Consider the following 20,535-nt stretch of genomic DNA (forward strand, 5'->3'; position numbering starts at 1 on the left):
AATTTAATTTAATTACTGTAAATTTAATTTAATTTAATTAAACAATTGAATTGTTAAAACAGGAGCATGCCCTGAGCCTCAACTCTCTTCCCAATAATTCTTCTTTACAAATATATATAATCTTAAAAATTATTAGCATTATTAGATAGATAACATTATTAGATAGATAACCCACAGCAATCAAGTACACACTGAGAATGTTCCTTCTCCACACTACACTGTTTCCTCTAAAGGCACTTCATGTCAGAATCAGCTCTCACATTTTACACTGTTTACCTTTTCATTCATGAGCTTATGCTCAGTCAAAACACACTGTGTGTGGCATAGGACTTCGCTGTGTGTTGATACTCTTGCATAAACAGTTGCCTTTTATAGTTGCCAAGCATCTCAACAGTCGTGTCTTGCCTTGTGTTGGAATCATTTCCTAACGTTTGTTACTTCTTTTTTCTTCTCCTTTATTTTGTCCGTGTTGATTAATTGCCCCTTGGCTGTATTGCTGGCAAGCCAAAACGTCAAAGAGAACCCAAGTGAAATCTGTCCAAAGTCGCCACCTCAGCACTAAGCCTTTGTGATTCCTGACCAAACAAAGATGAGATGAAAGGAGGTTTGTTCAGACAATAAGAACTGAAAACAAATGCATCTCTTCTGGTGACGCTGGTCCCATTCGGCTGGAACATCTGCTCAAAAGCTTACTTGCAGTAGTCATAATCATTGTTCAGCTAACATTGTGGGCTTGTTATTGTGGAACTTGTACTGTTATGCTGAAAAAAAAGAGCTTCTGGTTTTGCTATTTGAAGATGTTATGCCAGGTGTCAAGATGGCAAAACAGGCAAAATTCTCCCACTCAAGATTATACTTAAGGGATGATAGAGTACACTGTAGACTAGACTGTAGTTCCTGTCAAATTACTGTTCCCTTGACTTTCAATTTCCAGTTCTCTGCTTCAAGAATGCACTATAGCTCATGTTGTCTGTAACATAGGGTTGCTAGGATGTACTGCATACTGCTGAAAACACAATGAGATCATGGAGACCTGGGCCCACAGTGCATTACATTAAAAAGTTGAGACATTTAAAATAATGCATTATGTTTGGGTTCAGCTTAAATCCAAAGCGTTTGTTTTTGCAACCTATTTTAATTCCATAATGTGACGTATTTCTGAGTGTAACACAATATTCAATGAGAAAAACGTTGGGCAGACTTGTTTTTATCCATTAGGGTTTTAATTTGATCTTAAAAGGGCTGTATATTACATGTGGTTGGAGGGGATTGGGTTGAAAAGTGGGATTGGTGATGTCAACCAAAAAACTTTTTGGTCAGATATTTTTTTAATGATTATTCTTTAATCTATTTTCTTTTTAATTTACTGCTTTTTAAAGATTACATTATTATTTATTGTTTTTTGTTTTTTTTTAAGATTAAGTTCTTATTTATTGATTGATTATTGTAATACTATTTAGCATTTTTTTTTTATTTAATTTATTGATGTAATTATATTTTGCTTTTTAAATTAAATTATTATTTATGTATTTATTTATTGCTATATTTTGCTATAAGATTAAGTTATCTATTATTATTGTATTTATGTAATTATATTTTGCCTCTTTTAAAAGTGTGTATATATATATATATATATATTTTTTTTTTTTTTTTTTGCTGTACAGGGTGTTAGGGTAATAGGGAAATAAAAAAAGCAAAAAATACAATAATTTAAAAACAAAAACAGATGTTCTTCTATTCTAAAAATAATAGCAAAAGAATAACAAAAAATGCTTGAAAACAAAAGTGACATAGATGTCACTCGCTATCGTAAATTCGATTAAATTCGGCTTAATTTTAATCGAATAATTATGATTGTGATATTATGGTAAGTGTTGCCTCTAGGGGGCATTACATATTCAATTATAAATTAAAATTATAGTACAGATTATTAAATGTGTTAATTTATAATTGAATAGGAAATTGCAACGTTAATTGCAGCTGGCAAATTGTGCTGAGTTGTTGTTGTTGTTGTTTTTTTAATAAACTGACTAATAAGTCTAATTTTCATAGAAAATGCAAATACAAATGGCATCTCACCTTGTTAGCTCCTGGTTAAACTGGATTATGGTGGTTAGTGAATAAAACACAAGCAGTAGTGCACATTAAAAAAAAAAAAAAGGTTTAGTGAATTGACCCAGTGTGTGTGCTGTCTGTCTATGAAACACTGTCTGTCTGCAATGAACTTGACCGGCAGTGCACTTTGGCTCTCACCTGACCTCTGTTTATCTCGGAGCTTTAGCATATGCTGCTACTGTAACAACATCTGCAGGAAATGCAGCACACATTGAAGGCGCCCTGGGCAGCAGCTCCTGTAGGAATGAAATCACCCCAAACCAGATGATTTATTGGGCCTGACAAAGCACGGCTGTCCCGCCAATTGATCAGTCAAAGCTACTGATTCTAATTGATGTTGCTGTGTGGTCAGAGGCACGGATCACATGATGCAGGGATGCATGAGAGGGGGTTGGGGCAATGTGATCAAGGGGCTAATACTGGAACATGATGCTCATTTTGACCCCTTTGTCGGTTCGTCTATCTATTTGTTTCTTCGTTCTGTAGATTCCTTTTGCAGCATATGTTTGAAATTATTGTGGATTATTATTTCTGCTATAGCATGAACAAATGTTCAACATGCTAAACAAAAATGCATTGTAGCATAAAGTGTTTTTTGGCACATTGGTTTTTAGTAGCTGTTTGTTGTTGGTCCGAGGTGGTTTACCAGCCCAACCCAGCTTGACCAAAATGGTCAAACAGGTCAACCCCAGCCCCACCATATGGTAGTCCAGCTGATCAACCATCTGGACCAACATGGACCAGTTAATGACCATAAATGATATCATTTAAACTAACCGAAGATGGTTTTTAGTCCAGTTGAAGGTATCTGTAATTAGTTAATTTATTTTTAAAATTGTGCTATAATGCTAACATGTTGTAGGTGGTCTGTAGCATGTATTATATCCTGGTCTCTACATATGACTTTTCTTTCTTTTTCTTTTTTTTTTTTTTTTATAAATATATGGTGAGGCTCTTACAATGGAAGTCAATGGGGCCAGTTTTTGGAGAATTTAAAAGCAGAAATGTGAAGCTTATAATTTGATAAAATTCTTCTGTATAAATGTGTATAATTTGAGCTGTTAAGCTGTTTTAGGATTTATGGGGATGTGTTGTCATGAAAAATAAAAAATTGGACATAAATTTACACTGAAAAGGTTAGGAAGCCATTAAAGGATTAGTTCACTTTCAAATAAAAATTTCCTGATCATTTACTCACCCCCATGTCATCCAAGATGTCCATGTCCTTCTTTCTTCAGTCGAAAAGAAATTAAGGTTTTTGATGAAAACATTTCATATAGGCATTTTTCTCCATATAGTGGACTTCAATGGCCTCCAAATGGTTGAAGGTCAAAATTACAGTTTCAATGCATTCTACACGATCCCAGATGAGAAATAAGGGTCTTATCTAGAGAAACCATCGCTCATTTTCTAAAAAAAAATATTAAAAATGATATACGTTTTACCCATAAATGCTCATCTTGAACTAGCTCTCTTCTTCTTCTTTGCCTCTATTAGAATTCCAGCAGTGTAGACACTGTTAAGTGTATTACTGCCCTCCACAGGTCAAAGTTTGAACTAATTGTTATATACTTGCACTAGCATATTGTATATGACAATTTACTTCAAACTTTGACCTGAGGAGGGCAGTAAGCGTACAGTTAGTGTGGCTACAGCGTAATATCATACTGGTGATTATTAAATTAATTAAGGTATATACATAGTTTCCAAGACAGAGTTCAAGATAAATATTTTCATCTTGCCAGTTTGCTAAGTTTCAAATGATTATTAAACATCAAGCACAAATGATGTAAAAGTGGCAGCCCTTGCGGCTGTGTCCGAATTCACCCACTCGTTTTCATTCACTCCCTCAAGTGGTCTATATTAGTGGACTAATGTATAGGGCAATATCGAACACCGCATTAGAAAAGCAATAGCACACCTCTCCTAAATGTCCACAATGTGTAGAAGTTTAATGTTTTTGGTTAGAACAAACATCAAACCCCAAATATGAACAACACTAATGCATAAAGTAGAAAATGGTGCGTTATAGATTTTCCTGTTCCTTGCTAAATGGATAGACTTATACAGTTACCGAGATTACTAATATGGGCACTAACATACTAGAAGGCAGAACAGATGAGCACATATGAACCTTAACACCACCAGTATTGTTGTTCCCTGATAAGCCATTCCATTATGCTGAAGAGTAACCCCAAAATGACCAGAGATGCTATTAAGGGCTGACGTCAATCTCATTAAGGAAAATGGATTCTCCCAATTTAAGGAATGCAAATGGTTCCTGGCATGCCATTTGGGATTTGACGTATTGTCTGAGTGTTCATGGGACCCGGGAGACAATAAGCAGCCTGTTTTGTCTGGCCGTAGGTTGTGGTGCAGAAGTCATATCTGAAGTCAATTTTCTGGACTCTGCCCTCGACCCCTGAAGGCACTTTTCCTTAAGTACTGTCTCTCGCTGACACTGTTAGGGAAATTGCTTTTCACTTTTAACCAGCCAGGCATAAAAAGAGGAAAGTAAGCCGGTCACTCCATCCAAAAGTCCTTTTATTAATATCATTTGTGGAGAGATAAGCATTTTTCGTTTTGGTGGTAATGTAGGTGGTTGAAGGAGCACAGGCTATGTTTCCACCTGGTATTAAGATAAGTTTTTGTTGTTCGGATCACAAGTGGACCCTAAATACAGGTGTAAATGGGGTCTTAAACCTTGGAGTTTGTCCACTTCCAGAGGTAGTTGAAAACGCATTCGACCGGATTGCTTTCATAGTGTAAACGCTCATGTGGTCAAATGCATTCGAACAGCCACAAACAACCACCTACTCTCCGCCTACTGACCTAATCTGTAAACATTATGAGAAGCACACTAGCCAGATGGGGTTTAAACTTTGTCAGCTGAAGACCCAAGTTTGGTTTGAAGACAAAAAATGTACCAAGCACAATGTTCTCTCACTATTCCTGATTTCGAGCTCACACTCAGTGTTCAGCGTGGTCTTGTGGCTATCAGAGCAGAAACGAAAGCTGATGCTCTCTGTATGTTTTTCCGTTGTCTCCAGTAGCGTTCATATGTAAATTGCATGAGCTTATTTTTGACCATTAGATTAAAAAAAAAAAAAAACACTTACCCGCCCAGTGACCCAAAGAAATCAGGACAGAAGTGATTGAAAGTAGACAAAAGAGATTGATTAAAACACCAGGTGTAAACAGGAATGTGTCTCTATCCTCTACTTGTGATCTGATCAACCAAAACACATCTTAATACCAGATGTGAACAGAGCCACAGAAATCATTCCGAGATCAAATAGCATTTTGTTTTTAACCAAACAGTATCTCGGCTGTCTATGCTGAACGTGTTTTCCTTTTTCTTCCTTGCATCCCTCCTCCTAGTGAACACATTTTATCATTAGGTCATACCTAATTTTGTATTCAATGTATATCACATTATCCTCTGTCCTTGGGTGACTTTTGTAGTGAGGCAACATGGACAGGAAACAAGATCAAGATAAAGGCTGTCTTGTCCCTCTCTCCACACCGGGCCTACTAATTTTGGACTCCTGAGACCCAGCAAACTAATTGTATTTGATTGTGATTGTCTTATCAAAGATACAGAATGTGATGTATAGGCTACATTGGGGTTCAGATGGGAAGATCAGTAGTGAACATGTCAGTGCATTTTTCAAAATGTAATAAAATCTTAAATGATTGTAAATATAAACATTATTTATATTCATATATTTCTATTAATAAAAAATGCCTTTTGAATGTGGTCTTTTGTGGACTTTTAGTCCTATGGACAAGGTTTTGAAATGTCTGTTTTGTTAAATTATTGTTTAAAGAAATGTCTGAATGTGTTATTTAATAATTACATTTCTGCTTATATTGTGTGACAGGATGTGTTTTTGCTTCTTGACTGCATATTAGCATTGAAACGAAAGACTTCTCTCTGGTGATATATGCAGGACTTCTCCAATCATTTATTCCACTTAAAATCCGCCCCTTTCTTACAATGAACAGCAAGTTTGCATGTAAATCTGCCACCATCCAATCAAAAATCAATGAATAGTTTCACTCAATTTTACATTAAAAAAATGGAAGAAGAGATCTGTTGTGACTTCCATTTCATTGCAACTTTAAGAACCAGCTGATGTTTTTCAGTTTCTTTAAATGGAAGCGAATAAACTCACAACAGCCGACTTATTTGGTGTGTAACAGAAGGCCTATTACTAATTCTCATCCTAATTCATCCTAATCTCTGAGGCATCATAGATCCTTCTTGGGTTGGGTTCCCTATACCTTCCAGTCATTCCATTTGCCATTAGCTTCAAGATAATCAAACACAACACAGCCATGTGCCATTCCTTGCTCTAAAATGCCTTTACCTCATTGCATTAGACCGTATTACGTGACAGATGCAAACCATCTCAATCTGAGCACCTCATTGCCCATCTCACTTTCCCCTCTCTCAGAGGAGGGTCACAGAGTGCTCTCCTTCACCAAATCAATACAGAAATGGCGGTTAGTGGACTCTGAGCTCCCTGTCATGGTTGAGCGCGTATACAGAGCACTCTGAAGCAACTGGAGGATCGCTGTCCCGTGTAGCCCTGGGAGCTGAGAAACAATGGACTAATTGAAGACCTAGAGCAGACCCCTGACACTGTGGCCTGGCCTGGTCGTGCTCTGTTGTTCAAAAGACAGGAAAAAAGAAAGGCTATCTTCTGTCTTCTCTCTTTGTGCATCGCTTCCTGTGCCCCAGGCAGCAATGTGACCTTATTTATGACACAAAATCACTCCTATCCTCTGTACCGAACCGTTATCATGTGCATTGCATTCAGACCCCAATGACCAACCGGAACTGAGAAGAGTTTAACATCTCTTATTAAGTCTGTTCACTAAATTTAGAAACCCTATATACTCTCAAACTAGTGCTGCCAACGTTGACCTTTTTTAAGGCATCACTGAATCTAAAGCTGTCTCAAATGTTGCATTTTATGACCTCATTTTGGCCAATCTGGCAGCGTGCATCAATGCAGATAAGGCAGTCCCAGAATGCACTGCAACAAGCTCAGTGGAAAAAGTGTTTGACGGAGGAAAGGAATGAAGGAAATATAATTTTACAAACATAGGAATTCAGTTTGATTGGGAAACCCGCATTCATCTCAATGGCAAATATAACCTGAATTCAACCTACTTGGGAATATATTCAGTCCTACAAAGTATCAATACAACAATAGTTCAACCAAATTAAAAATATGCAAATTAACTCTATATTTGCACGTGCTATGTATTTTTGTGCTTATTAGGGTATTTAACATGTTTACGTCAAACTCTTGAATTTCAATATTTGTCTGTGCTATGTATTTTCGTGGTTTAACACATTAGCTCAGCAACATGCTAACAGAAAACGTATTTGTGTGTGCTACGTAATTTTGTTCTTATTAGCGTATTACTTTAACTTAGCAACATGTTTACGTCAAACTCTACTTTGTATTTTGTGGCTATTAGAGTAACACGTTAGCTTAGCAACACGCTAACAGAAAACTTTGGAACTCAATATTTGTGTGTGCTATGTAATTTTGTTCTTATATAACTTAGCGACATGTTTACGTCAAACTCTTGAATTTCAATATCTGTCTGTGCTATGTATTTTCGTGGCTATTACAGTAACAGGTTTTTTGGTGTGCTATGTAATTTTGTTCTTATTTAACTTAGCAACATGTTTATGTCGAACTCTTGAATTTAAGTATTTGTCAGTGCTTAGTGCGCTTTGTATTTTTGTGGCTATTAGAGTAACACATTAGCTTAGCAAAATGCTAACAGAAAACTTTGGAACTCAGTATTTGCGTGTGCTATGTAATTTTGCTCTTATTAGCGTATTACTTTAACTTAGCAACATGTTTATGCCAAACTCCATGTTGTATTTTGTGGCTATTAGAGTAACACAGTAGATTAGCAACATGCTAACAGAAAACTTTGGAACTCAGTAAGTGCGTCCCAGTTCGCGTACTTATGCACTATTCTATGACGTTTTTAAGTATAAATAGTGCGAGTAGTGCGTTCACACTGAAAATTCCAAAAAGAAAAAGTGCACTTTAAATACCTGGATGATGCACTAAATTAACGGAAAAAACTAAGTGTGGAATGTTGGACACTTCATGCCCTCAACTGTCGCAACTTTAATTACGTAGTGGAGGGGGAGAGGGTATCAAACTCCATTCTTAAATGACAAAATAACCATATAAAATTCACGCACTACATGGATGAGTGCATAGTGCACAAGTACATAGTGTATAAGGGCATAGTGTATAGTGCGTCATTGGGGACACAAATAGTATTTGCGTGTGCTATGAAATTTTGTTCTTATTAGAGCATTTAACTTAGCAACATATTTTCGTCAAACTCTTGAATTTCAATATTTGTCTGCGCTTTGTATTTTGTGGTTATTAGAGAAACACATTAGCTTAGGAAAATGCTAACAGAAAACTTTTGAACTCAATATTTGCATGTGCTATGTAATTTTGCTCTTTTTAGCGTATTACTTTAACTTAGCAACATGTGTATGTCAAACTCTGCTTTGTATTTTGTGGCAGTTAGAGTAACATGTTAGCTTAGCAACATGCTAACAGAAAACTTATGTGTGCATGCAATGTAATTTTGTTCTTATTAGAGTATTACTTTAACTTAGCAACATGTTTATGTCAAACTCTTAAATTTCAATATTTATACTATGTATTTTCGTGGTTATTAGAGTAACACAGATTAGCAACATGCTAACGAAAAACTTATTTGTGTGTGCTATGTAATTTTGTTCTTATTAGAGTATTACTTTAACTTAGCAACATGTTTACGTCAAACTCTACTTTGTATTTTGTGGCTATTAGAGTAACACATTAGCTTAGCAACATGCTAACAGAAAACTTATGTGTGCATGCAATGTAATTTTGTTCTTATTAGAGTATTACTTTAACTTAGCAACATGTTTACGTCAAGCTCTTGAATTTCAATATTTGTCTGCTATGTATTTTCGTGGCTACTAGAGTAACATGTTAGCTTATCAACATGTTAACAAAAAACTTATTTGTGTGTGCTATGTAATTTTGTTCTTATTAGAGTATTACTTTAACTTAGCAACATGTTTACGTCAAACTCTTGAATTTCAATATTTGTCTGCTATGTATTTTCGTGGCTACTAGAGTAACACGTTAGCTTATCAACATGTTAACAAAAAACTTATTTGTGTGTGCTATGTAATTTTGTTCTTATTAGAGTATTACTTTAACTTAGCAACATGTTTACGCCAAACTCTACTTTGTATTTTGTGGCAATAAGAGTAACACATTAGCTTAGCAACATGTTAACAGAAAACTTATTTGCGTGTGCTATGTAATTTTGTTCTTATTAGAGTATTACTTTAACTTAGCAACATGTTTACGTCAAACTCTTGAATTTCAATATTTGTAATATGTATTTTAGTGGCTATTAAAGTAACACGGTAGATTATCAACATTATAACGGAAAACTTATTTGTGTGCTATGTAATTTTGTTCTTATTAGAGTATTACTTTAAATTAGCAACATGTTTAAGTCAAACTCTACTTTGTATTTTGTGGCTATTAGAGTAACATGTTAGCTTAGCAACACGCTAACAGAAAACGTTGGAACTCAATATTTGCGTGTGCTATGTAATTTTGTTCTTATTAGAGTATTACTTTAAATTAGCAACATGTTTAAGTCAAACTCTACTTTGTATTTTGTGGCTATTAGAGTAACACGTTAGCTTAGCAACATGCTAACAGAAAACTTATGTGTGCATGCAATGTAATTTTGTTCTTATTAGAGTATTACTTTAACTTAGCAACATGTTTATGTCAAACTCTTAAATTTCAATATTTATACTATGTATTTTCGTGGCTATTAGAGTAACACAGATTAGCAACATGCTAACGGAAAACTTATTTGTGTGTGCTATGTAATTTTGTTCTTATTAGAGTATTACTTTAACTTAGCAACATGTTTACGTCAAACTCTTGAATTTCAGTATTTGTCTGCTATGTATTTTCGTGGCTACTAGAGTAACATGTTAGCTTATCAACATGTTAACAAAAAACTTATTTGTGTGTGCTATGTAATTTTGTTCTTATTAGAGTATTACTTTAACTTAGCAACATGTTTACGTCAAACTCTTGAATTTCAGTATTTGTCTGCTATGTATTTTCGTGGCTACTAGAGTAACATGTTAGCTTATCAACATGTTAACAAAAAACTTATTTGTGTGTGCTATGTAATTTTGTTCTTATTAGAGTATTACTTTAACTTAGCAACATGTTTACGTCAAACTCTTGAATTTCAATATTTGTAATATGTATTTTAGTGGCTATTAAAGTAACACGGTAGATTATCAACATGTTAACGGAAAACTTATTTGTGTGTGCTATGTAATTTTGTTCTTATTATAGTATTACTTTAACTTAGCAACATGTTTACATCAAACTTTACTTTGCATTTTGTGGCTATTAGAGTAACACGTTCGCTTAGCAATAGGGCTGGGCGATATATCGAATGCTTTTGTCACGCGCATTTCATCAGTAAAGCCGGTTCCCTGATTACCGTTAAATAGACAGAGCCGTAGTTCACTGAAAAGCCACGCAATATCACGTTCAATATCGACAGCGATTCATATCAATATTGAACGTGATATTGCGTGGCTTTTCAGTGATCTACGGCTCTGTCCATTAAATGCCGCTCCATTTGAAAGCAGGTGATGGCGATTTAGCGGTAATCAGGGAACCGGCTTTACTGATGAAATGCGCGTGACAAAAGCATTCGATATATCGCCCAGCCCTACTTAGCAACATGATAACAGAAAACTTTTTAGCTCAATATTTGCGTGTGCTATGTAATTTTGTTCTCATTAGAGTGTTACTTTAACTTAGCAACATGTTTACGTCAAGCTCTTGAATTTCAGTCAGTGCTATGTACAGTATTTTTGTGCCTAGAGTATTACCGGTAGGTTAACTTAGCAACATGTTAACATCAAAAGCTGAAGCTCAATATTTGCAGGTGCTATGGATTTTATGTGCTTATTAGAGCATCATGTTAGCTTAGCAAGATTATTTTGACATCCAGCATCAGAGTCTCATAGCCTCTCCCCTTTGGTAAGGAAAGCTGCGACATTTGAGTGCATGAAGTGTCCACATTCCACACTTCGTTTTTTAGATTAAATAAGTACATCATCCAGGTATTTAACATGCACTTTTTCTTGTTGGAATTTTCAGTGTAAACAGACTATTTATACAACAAAATGGCTTAGAATAGTGCATAAGTACACAAATTGGGACTCACTTTTGGTGTTCTATATTTTTCTGTTATGTATTTTTCTGCTTATTAGCTTAATGTCAAACTATATTGAGATTAACCACGTGTAAGTTAAGTCTCTCATGCACTTCAAGGAGTGATATTTGCATGACGCATATTAGCCGAGTTGCTGCCATGGTTAGAATGCTGCCTTTGTAAGCTCAGTTTTGGAACATAGCAGAATAGTTCAGTGTGTAATGTGCCCACCAATTCCCAGGATGTGTGGATAGAAGTTTTGCTGCTCATTGCGGCAAGTATGCAGTTCAACGGTGCAAGTGCAGTAGACCTGCTTTTCCGCCCACTCTACCTCCTCATTCTGTCTCTCTTTCTTTGTCTGTGTGTCTTTCTCTCTCCCCTCTTACTCTCTGCCCTTCTCAGGGGCAGATCGGAGTGGTAGTAGGAGGAGGGTCATATGCACTTCCTGGTTTTGGCTCACCGCCTGGTCTATTTTAAGTTCAGAGGCCTGAGATTTTTCTTCAGCGAACCCATACAGTACAAATCATGGATGTCACAGAGAAACAGCCCAAAGCAAAGGCCATGCTGTTCACATAGTGCTGCGATGACGTAGAAGAACAGATACTGATCAAGTGGCTTGGCTTGCAGCTCATAATAATTTTTGTAGTCTTCTGTACAATGTCGATACAATGTTCCCACTCCTCCTAAAACCAGATGGGATGTCTCTGTTGAAAACATACATGGATATTACCACCCAAAACCCTCAGTTGAATTCTTTTGCTGACTTCATTGATCACAGCGGGAAAATAAACGAAATGTGGCTTCTGTTATTGGACTTCATAGATCTGAAAAAGCAGCATGTTGCTCAGGCTCAATAAATCAAATACAGTGAACGTCTCATGTTCAGATGATCAATGTCCTGCTGCTTTTGTGCGTTTGCCCAAGGGTTATGAGGTGACTCACAGTGTCCTAAAATGAAAGCAAAAGCAGTTTGGTTGTGTGTCAAATTCCTAAAGATTTGTTTTTCTCATTCCTCCTTACAGATGAGAGATCGTCCACCGCCCACATTTCCCGTTCCTTGGCTAATGATTTGGGTGGTTCTCTTGCCCCACTGATTGGTGAACGTAAAACATCTGTGCCCGCCCACTCCAGCCAGCCAATGCTGTTCACATTCGACATACCTGTACGCCACTCCCATGGTCCTCTGTCTAACAGTGCTCCTCAGGACTACCTCTTCCTCCATCAATGCATGAGCCGCAAAAGTGAGAGCGCACGGTAAGAGCCATGATCTCTGGGGATGTGCTCGTATTGCACTTTTTATAGCTTCCAGACCAAATAACACGATATTATCTTCAGTACTGGAAGTATTTGACAATCTTTTTTATTATTTATTATTAAAATATTCTTTTATTAAAATAGCTTATTAATTAAAAAATAGCAAAATCAAATGGTGAAACCAACATGTAGAAAACAAAGATATCAATGTCAACAAGTCTCTTAAAGGATTAGTTCACTTTAAAATGAAATTTAAAATTTACTCACCCTCAAGCCATCCTACTGTAGGTGTGTATGACTTTCTTCGTTCTGATGAACACAATCGGAGTTATATTAATAAATATCTTGACTCATCCCAGCTTTATAATAGCAGTGAACGGGGACAACGAGTATGAAGCTGAAGAAAGTGCATCAAACATCATATACTTCACACGGCTCTGGGGGGGATATTAAAGGATTTAACAAGTTATAAAGTCAAATATCTTGCTTCCGCCAGACCACATTCTGTATTCCTCCTGGAGCTGTGTGGAGTGTGTTTATAATGGATGGATGCACTTTCTTGAGCCTTGTACTCGTTGATCCCGTTCACTGCCATTATAAAGATTGGATGCGTCGGTATATTTATTAATATAACTCTATGATTATGTTCATCAAAGTCATATACACCTAGAATGGCTTGAGGGTGAGTAAATCTTGGGGTTATTTTCATTTTAAAGTGAACTAATCCAGAAAATAGTTGCTGATGGTACTGGATTGGATTGCTCCGGCGGTGTGTGTATAACAGAAAGAAAACAATGTGTGTTAAATGCCTCTAGCTCACAAAAACTGTCAATAAATGACTAGTTCGTATATGTAAAAAATTGGAATATATATACAGCACTGTGCAAAAGTCTTAGTAACGTTTTCACCCAAAAAAATTTAAGCCAGTTATTTATGAGTCATTCCACGAAACTGGTACGATTTGATTCCTTCTGACCTTATTTTCAGTGTATCTAGTATCTATTGGGTCACCAAAATATATTTTTAAAACTTTAATTGAAAATGTCTCCTTTAATAATGTTTAAAAACATGACATACATTTTATCTTCATATTAGAATTTTATTTTTATTTTTTTTCAGTTGACAACAACTATTTTGTCACGTCCCTCAAGGCCTTCTATGAAAGTGTACTTGGAATATGAATAATAAAATGAGAAAAAAGTCATTCATTTTGCCATTCCCATAAATATCCATCTGTGCTTTATTGTTGGTAATGTTTTTTTCTAAGTAAATTTGTGATTATTCATTAAAATCACATAATTTAGTTCCGTACCTCAGTAACCCCTCAACCCCATTACACAAACCCCCTATAAAAATAATGAACTTATGTGACATCATTAATAGGAAGTGACATCATAGAAGTATTCTGAACAGCATTGTGAGCAGACACAGGCAAGTTACCACCTTCTTTAATAATTATAATTAAATTATGTTGTGAAATTGTGTTGGTCAAGCTTAATGACTCAACCCTGTTACATCAGTTAAAGATAGAAAACTATTACTTGTGAAAATTATCTTTGTTATTTCAACATTATTCATGATTTCTTAATATCATGCATGCCATGCGCTCTCCATTTATTCACTAGATTTAGAGCAGTCGCCAATTTGGGCAAAAAAATCATAACCCCGTCACACTTACATTTTTATTTTTTGTTAAGTTTATGAAAAAGCAATTTAAATTTAGTTGAATTCTGTCTGAAATGTTCAGAGCAATCATAAAAATACTGATTTTAGTTCAAATTCTGAAGTTAAGCCTTTGATAAGAAATGATGAGGTTGCCGATTTCAGGTTTTAGTATAGCAAAAGTGTGAGATTTTATGTAACTTTTTTATTTGCAATTACTGAATTAGTGTGAGGGACATCTGATTAATAGGAAAATGTTGATTTTATCACAAATATATTTTATAATAATATTCAGAGAGCTCCCATAGTGTCCATAACTTAAAATAATCTAAAAATGTGCAAGTCCAAATTGTACCGGTTTCGTGGAATGACTCATATCTTTTGCTGTAGTGTGTCAGTAGAAAATATCATATCGGTTTACATTTCCAAACATTCCTTTTGCCATTAATTGTAATAATCCAGTGAGGTTTCTTCAAGTGTTTTGGAGACGTTTCCACTGTGGGGTTAAATATGAGGATAAATCACTGGTTTTAATTCTTGTCATCCGTCACCGGAATTTAAGATCATTTTACAGCGATATTAGTGTTATTGGGTCATAAGTATTTTCAACCTTAAACAAACGCCTATGAGACCTTCCTCCAAATACGGTGACGTATTATAGTGTTTGCAGAAGGATTCACTTACAGGATGTGCTAATCAGTCATTTCACCCTGATTCTCTTCCTTTGATTATAATCCAAGTGAAATAATGCCAAATAAAACAGAGTTGTGCTGTAACGCCTCTCGCTAATCAAAACATCACACGTTTACTATACCTATCATTCATGTTATCCCACAAACTAAGCCTCTTCACACAAATATCTGACCTATCCCAAAAGTTCAAAACCAGCAGAAAGTAAACAAACTGTGTACCAACCATGCCAGTTTTACTGGGGGAATGATCATGATATTCATCACTACCCAATATAGAGTGTCATAAACACTCTCCATCATTCAGTAACAGACTGACCGTTCAATACATTGACCCAGCAAACTCTGTGAGCCAGGCAATGAGAGACTGAGAAACGCTGCCTCCAGTGGTTAAATCTTAACATTACACACATACTGATTTTGTTGTTTACTTGCATCAGTATACAGTATACAAATGTGCTGAATGGGATACCATAAAAATGAAAATTCTGTTATTTATTACTCACCCTCATGCTGTTCCACACCCGTAAGACCTTCATTCATCTTCGGAACACGGATTAAGATATTTTTGTTGAAATCCGACGGCTCAGTGAGGCCTCCATAGCCAGCAATGACATTTCCTCTCTCAAGATCCATAAAGGTACTAAAAACATATTTAAAACAGTTCATGTGAGTACAGTGGTTCAATATTAATATTATAAAGCAACGTGAATATATTTGTGCACCAAAAAAAACCCAAAATAATGACTTTTCAAAAATATAGTGATGGGCCGATTTCAAAACAATGCTTTGGAGCTTTCCAAATCGGATCAGTGATTCGGAGCACCAAGGTCACATGATTTCAGCAGTTTAGCCATTTGATGGGAGATCCGAATCACTGATCCAATTCGTAAAGCTCCGAAGCAGTGTTTTGAAATCGGCCCATCACTATAGTGTTAAAAAGTCGTTATTTAGTTTTTTTGGCACTCAAAAAGTGTTACTTTTTAACATTAAGGTAGAACCACTGAACTCATATGAATTGTTTTAAATATGTTTTTAGTACCTTTATGGATCTTGAGAGAGGAAATGTCATTGCTGTCTATGCAGGCTTCACTGAGCCATCGGATTTATTCAAAAACATCTTAATTTGTGTTCCGAAGATGAATGAAGGCCTAACAGGTGTAGAACGACATGAGGGTGAGTAATAAATGACATTATTTTCATTTTTGGGTGAACTAACCATTTAAAAGCAAATTACTGCTACAGGTTTTATGTTACTATGCAAAAAAAATAAATAAATCATCACAGGAAAAAGACAACATCACATTTATTATGTTATGTTGAAAAAGACAACATAATCAGTTATTAATATTTAGTTGGTTCTCTCATAATGCCTTTGCATGGCAGCCTGGCCAAAAATTATGTCCGCACAATTTGACGTTTCATTGCGTTATCATTGATAAAACGATTGACTCCAAGCACAACTACGCAATATGCTTAAGCAATATTTTTAATAATATTTGATTAAAGGATGAAGATGTCAAATTTTCTAGGCCGGACATCACTTTATGGTTCCAAACGTTAGGAGGAGCCTAAACATTCAGTCCTGTCAATCATCATTACGAGCGTATATAAGCAGCAGTCACTGTGTCATCCAAGCAACAATTCTTCCAGCATCCCTCCTCCTCCTCATCCCCTCCTCTATTTCTCTTGTTCTCCCTCTATGCTCGGGTTCGAGCCTCCTTCGAGGACAGCAAACCAAGTTTGTTTTACAATTAACCATTCAGACAGAATGGGCAGGCAAACTTGTGAATTGCCATTACTGTAGTTTGTCGTGTCAACGTTTGAATGATTGATTATTACAGTGTTATATATAGCAAGGGCTAATAATAGTTTGGCTATTATAGATTAGATTATTCATTTGTTTGAGCTATGACAGAAGTTCTGGACGTGTGAGAAAATCAGGGATCATAAAATAATGCTTGACTGTATAAATATGTTCTCATAAATAACTAACCAAAGCCATTTTGGTCTCAAAGGAGTGCCAGTTTCTCGCAGGCCTCGCGCAGCAGTCTTCTGGTGGGCAGCGACTCGGCGGTTCAGAGACTCACTCATGGTTTCTCTCACTGTCTGAACGGCATGGGCGCCCAGCTTCATGGTTTCTACAGCCTACCCAAACCCGGCAAGCATCAGCAGGCCCCCTTGCGGACTGACTCACGTGACGCTTGCTATGTTCTTCCCAGAGGTTACAGCTCGGAAGGGCCATCAGAGCTTGAATCAGAAGACGTCTACACCTATAAGACCCCTAATAACACTCTAGCAGCCCCTCAAACCAATGAGCAGCGGGCCCTCGACAACTATGATTCGCCCAGCATTCCTGGCTCCGTCTACCAGATCCCCCGCACGTTTGATAAGAACCACAATGCCCTGATGCCATCCAGTGCTGACTCCACAAAGGCACCTCCTCCCAGACCTCCCAAACCCAGCCAGGGTTCAGAGACACGGTGGGGCGGCCCCCTGTCCGTGGGGGCTCAAAACGGAGAGGTCGCCACAGTGTCCGTCATCCCGAGGAGGAACACGCTGCCAGCGGTGGAGAACATCAAGCTTCACAGAGGTACACTACACTCAAAATCTGAATCTGTTTATTTTATCATTATTATCACTACTGGTCTCTCCTCTCATCTTGTCTGTTTTAACCCTCTGGAGTCTCAGGCTGATTTGGGGCCTGGAGAAGTTTTGACATGCCCTGACATTTGTGCTTTTTTCAGTTGTTCATAAACATATTAATGACACAAGTGTCATTTCACTGTATTCAGCACAAACTAGGCTAACATAATACAGTATGTGAGGAACATGTATGTAAATGTTTTTGTTTTTGAAGGAATAATGTTTATGCATGGTTATTGAAAAAACTAAAAACTTAAGTCACTGAAATAAGGCCATATATAAAAAAGTATATTAAATCTGTATTGACAAGACTTGCAGGTTGTAGACTAGAGTTTTTGCTTCAAAATTATGCAAAAATTATGCTGCCTACTCCTTCATATAAAACAATATATTGATTTAGTTTTTGTAAGACACTTTTTGTCAAGAAACACAGTGTGCGTGGAGGCATTAATCATCATCATGAATAATGGGTCGTTTACACCTGAGAAGAAAAAAGAATCGCATAATAATGACCTGAAATGACTTGCATATTAAGGAGGCCTTTCAGTCAGGTAGGCTGTGAAAAAACCCTCTGTAATAATGTCTCAGCTCATCATAAACAGCAATACTGTGAAATATTATTACAATTTAAAATAATGGTATTCTATTATATTCTTTAAAATATCATGCATTTCTGTGATGCAAAGTGTCTGAACAATTATGTTACCTCTATGGCATTTCTTATAGGCTTTTAGCTTAAAAGCATGCACATTTGGAGAAATATTGATGGATTCTTATATGTTTATGTCAATTTTCTATACAGAGGAGTAATTATTCAATATTTATTTTCATCACTATGAGTACTGGATACTGTGTTTTCAATTCATACTTACAGCCGGAGGACGCTCTGTTCACCTTCAGGCCACAAATTCATATAAAGAGGAAAATGAACCAGGAACTAACTGCATGTCTTCTAGAGACCGCTAACCATGGCTTTAACATCCAAATAAACACTTTTCAGGACAATAAATACACGATTGAGATGATGAATGCATGTATTGACTGAATCTGCGTCTGAATAGCGCTCGCTCCATGGGTGTGGTTTTTCTCTGAGTGTACACAAATAAAAGAAGATATTCTATAGTTCCAATTGATATATTACATATGTCTCTAAGACAAGAAATGACGGAGTATTTTAAGTCTGTTTTGCTGCAATGTGAAAAAAATCCCGCAAAATGCGCCGGCGCATTAACAGACTCCAGAGAGTTAATCTTGTCTCATTCTCACCTCATCTCATTTTGTCTCCTCTCATCTCTATTTTCTCTTTCTCAAGTTGTCTCTCCTCTTAATTTGTCTGTTCTTGTCTTAATTCGTCTCCTCTCCTCTTATTGTCTCTTCACATCTTGTCTCCTCTGGTCTCTCCTCTCTTTTTGTCTGTTTGTTTTAATCTGGTCTCATTTTCGCCTCGTCTCATCTCTGTTTTTCAATTTTAGTCTTGTCTCTTCTCATGTTGTCTTTTCTCTCTTTGTCTCTCCATTCCTCTCGCTTTCTCTCTCCTCTCATTGTGTTTATTTTAGTCTTGTCTCTTCTTGTCTCATTCTCATTTTGTCTCATGTTGTCTCTCATCTCTTCTTTCCTTGTTTTGTCTAGTATCTCCTCTCATTTTGTCTGTTTCTTTAAGTTCTTCTTTTTGTCTGTTTGATTTAATCTTCTTGTCTCAATTTAGTCTCTTCTCATCTCTCCTTTCCTCTCATTTTGTCTCGTCTCTTCTCTCGGTTTTAATCTTGTCTCTTCTTGTTTCGTTCTCATCTGGTCTTTTCTCCCATTATTTCTCCTTTCCTCTTGCTTTGCTCTCCTCTCATCTTGTCTATTTATTTTGTCTCATCTCATCTCTCCTTTTCTTCTTGTTTCATTCTCTTCTCATCTGGGACCTCCTCCTGTCTTTTCACTTCTCATCTCTTCTTCCCTCTTGTTTTGTCTAGTATTTCTTTTGATTTTATTTTAGTCTTGTTTTATCTTGCTTGTCCTATTCTTTTCTCCTTTAGTCTCTCCACATCTTGTCTCCTCTTGTCTTTTCTTCTCTAGTCTCTCCTCTCATTTTGTCTCCTCTCATCTCTACTTTCTTTTCCTCTTGCTTTCTCTTTTCTCCACACATTTGGTCTTTTATTTTTGTCTAGTGTCTTCTTGTCTCATTTTGTCTCTTCCTTTCATTTTTAGTATCTCTCCTTCTTGTTTGTTCTCTTCATTTCTTTTTGTCTCTCCTCTCATTTTATCTCACCTGTCCTCTCATTTTGAGTGATTTGATCTTCTCTTCTTGTCTCAATATCATCTCGTCTCCTCTCATCTCGTTTTTTCTTTTCATGTCATCTCTTCTTTTATTTTCTCATCTTTTCCTCATTTTGCTCATCTCTGCTCTCATCTCGTCTGTTTTCATCTTGTCTTTTGTTTCATTCTCATTTTGACTCTCATCTCTAATTTCCTCTGTTTATCTTGTCTCGTCTCTTCTCATCTAGTCTTCTCTCCCTGTGTCTCCTTTTCTCTTGCTTTCTTTACTCTCATCTTTTCCATTTTGTCTCATTTTGTCTCCTAGTCTCTCAATTTCGTCTAATTTTATCTTTTCTCTTCTCTTCTTTCCTTGGTTTGTCTAGTATCTCCTCTCATTTCAATTTAGTCATCTTTTCTCTTTTCACATTTTCTCCTCTTGTCTTTTTTCTTCTCATCTCTTCATTCCTCTCATTCCTCTCATCTCTGCTCTCATCTACTCTGTTTTAATCTAATCTTTTGTCTCCTCTCCTTATTTTCGTCTTTTCTCAGCTCATTTTGTCTGTTTATTTTATCAACTCTTCTCCTGTCTCTCGACTTGACTTGT

At 36.3% G+C, this 20,535-nt stretch overlaps 1 protein-coding gene across 3 annotated transcripts in view; it reads left to right on the forward strand.

Annotated features, from left to right (window-relative positions):
* Positions 1 to 20,535, forward strand: part of gab2 (GRB2-associated binding protein 2) — a 78,458-nt gene that overhangs the window by 49,540 nt on the left and 8,383 nt on the right. For all 3 annotated transcript variants that reach the window (XM_067366068.1, XM_067366069.1, XM_067366070.1), the window contains exons 3-4: positions 12,459 to 12,690; positions 17,060 to 17,634. In XM_067366068.1, the coding sequence (XP_067222169.1) occupies positions 12,459 to 12,690; positions 17,060 to 17,634 (807 nt within the window). The remainder of the gene's footprint in view (positions 1 to 12,458; positions 12,691 to 17,059; positions 17,635 to 20,535) is intronic.

This window comes from Chanodichthys erythropterus, chromosome 17, assembly GCF_024489055.1.
Source record: "Chanodichthys erythropterus isolate Z2021 chromosome 17, ASM2448905v1, whole genome shotgun sequence".
NCBI classification, from domain to species: Eukaryota; Metazoa; Chordata; class Actinopteri; order Cypriniformes; family Xenocyprididae; genus Chanodichthys; species Chanodichthys erythropterus.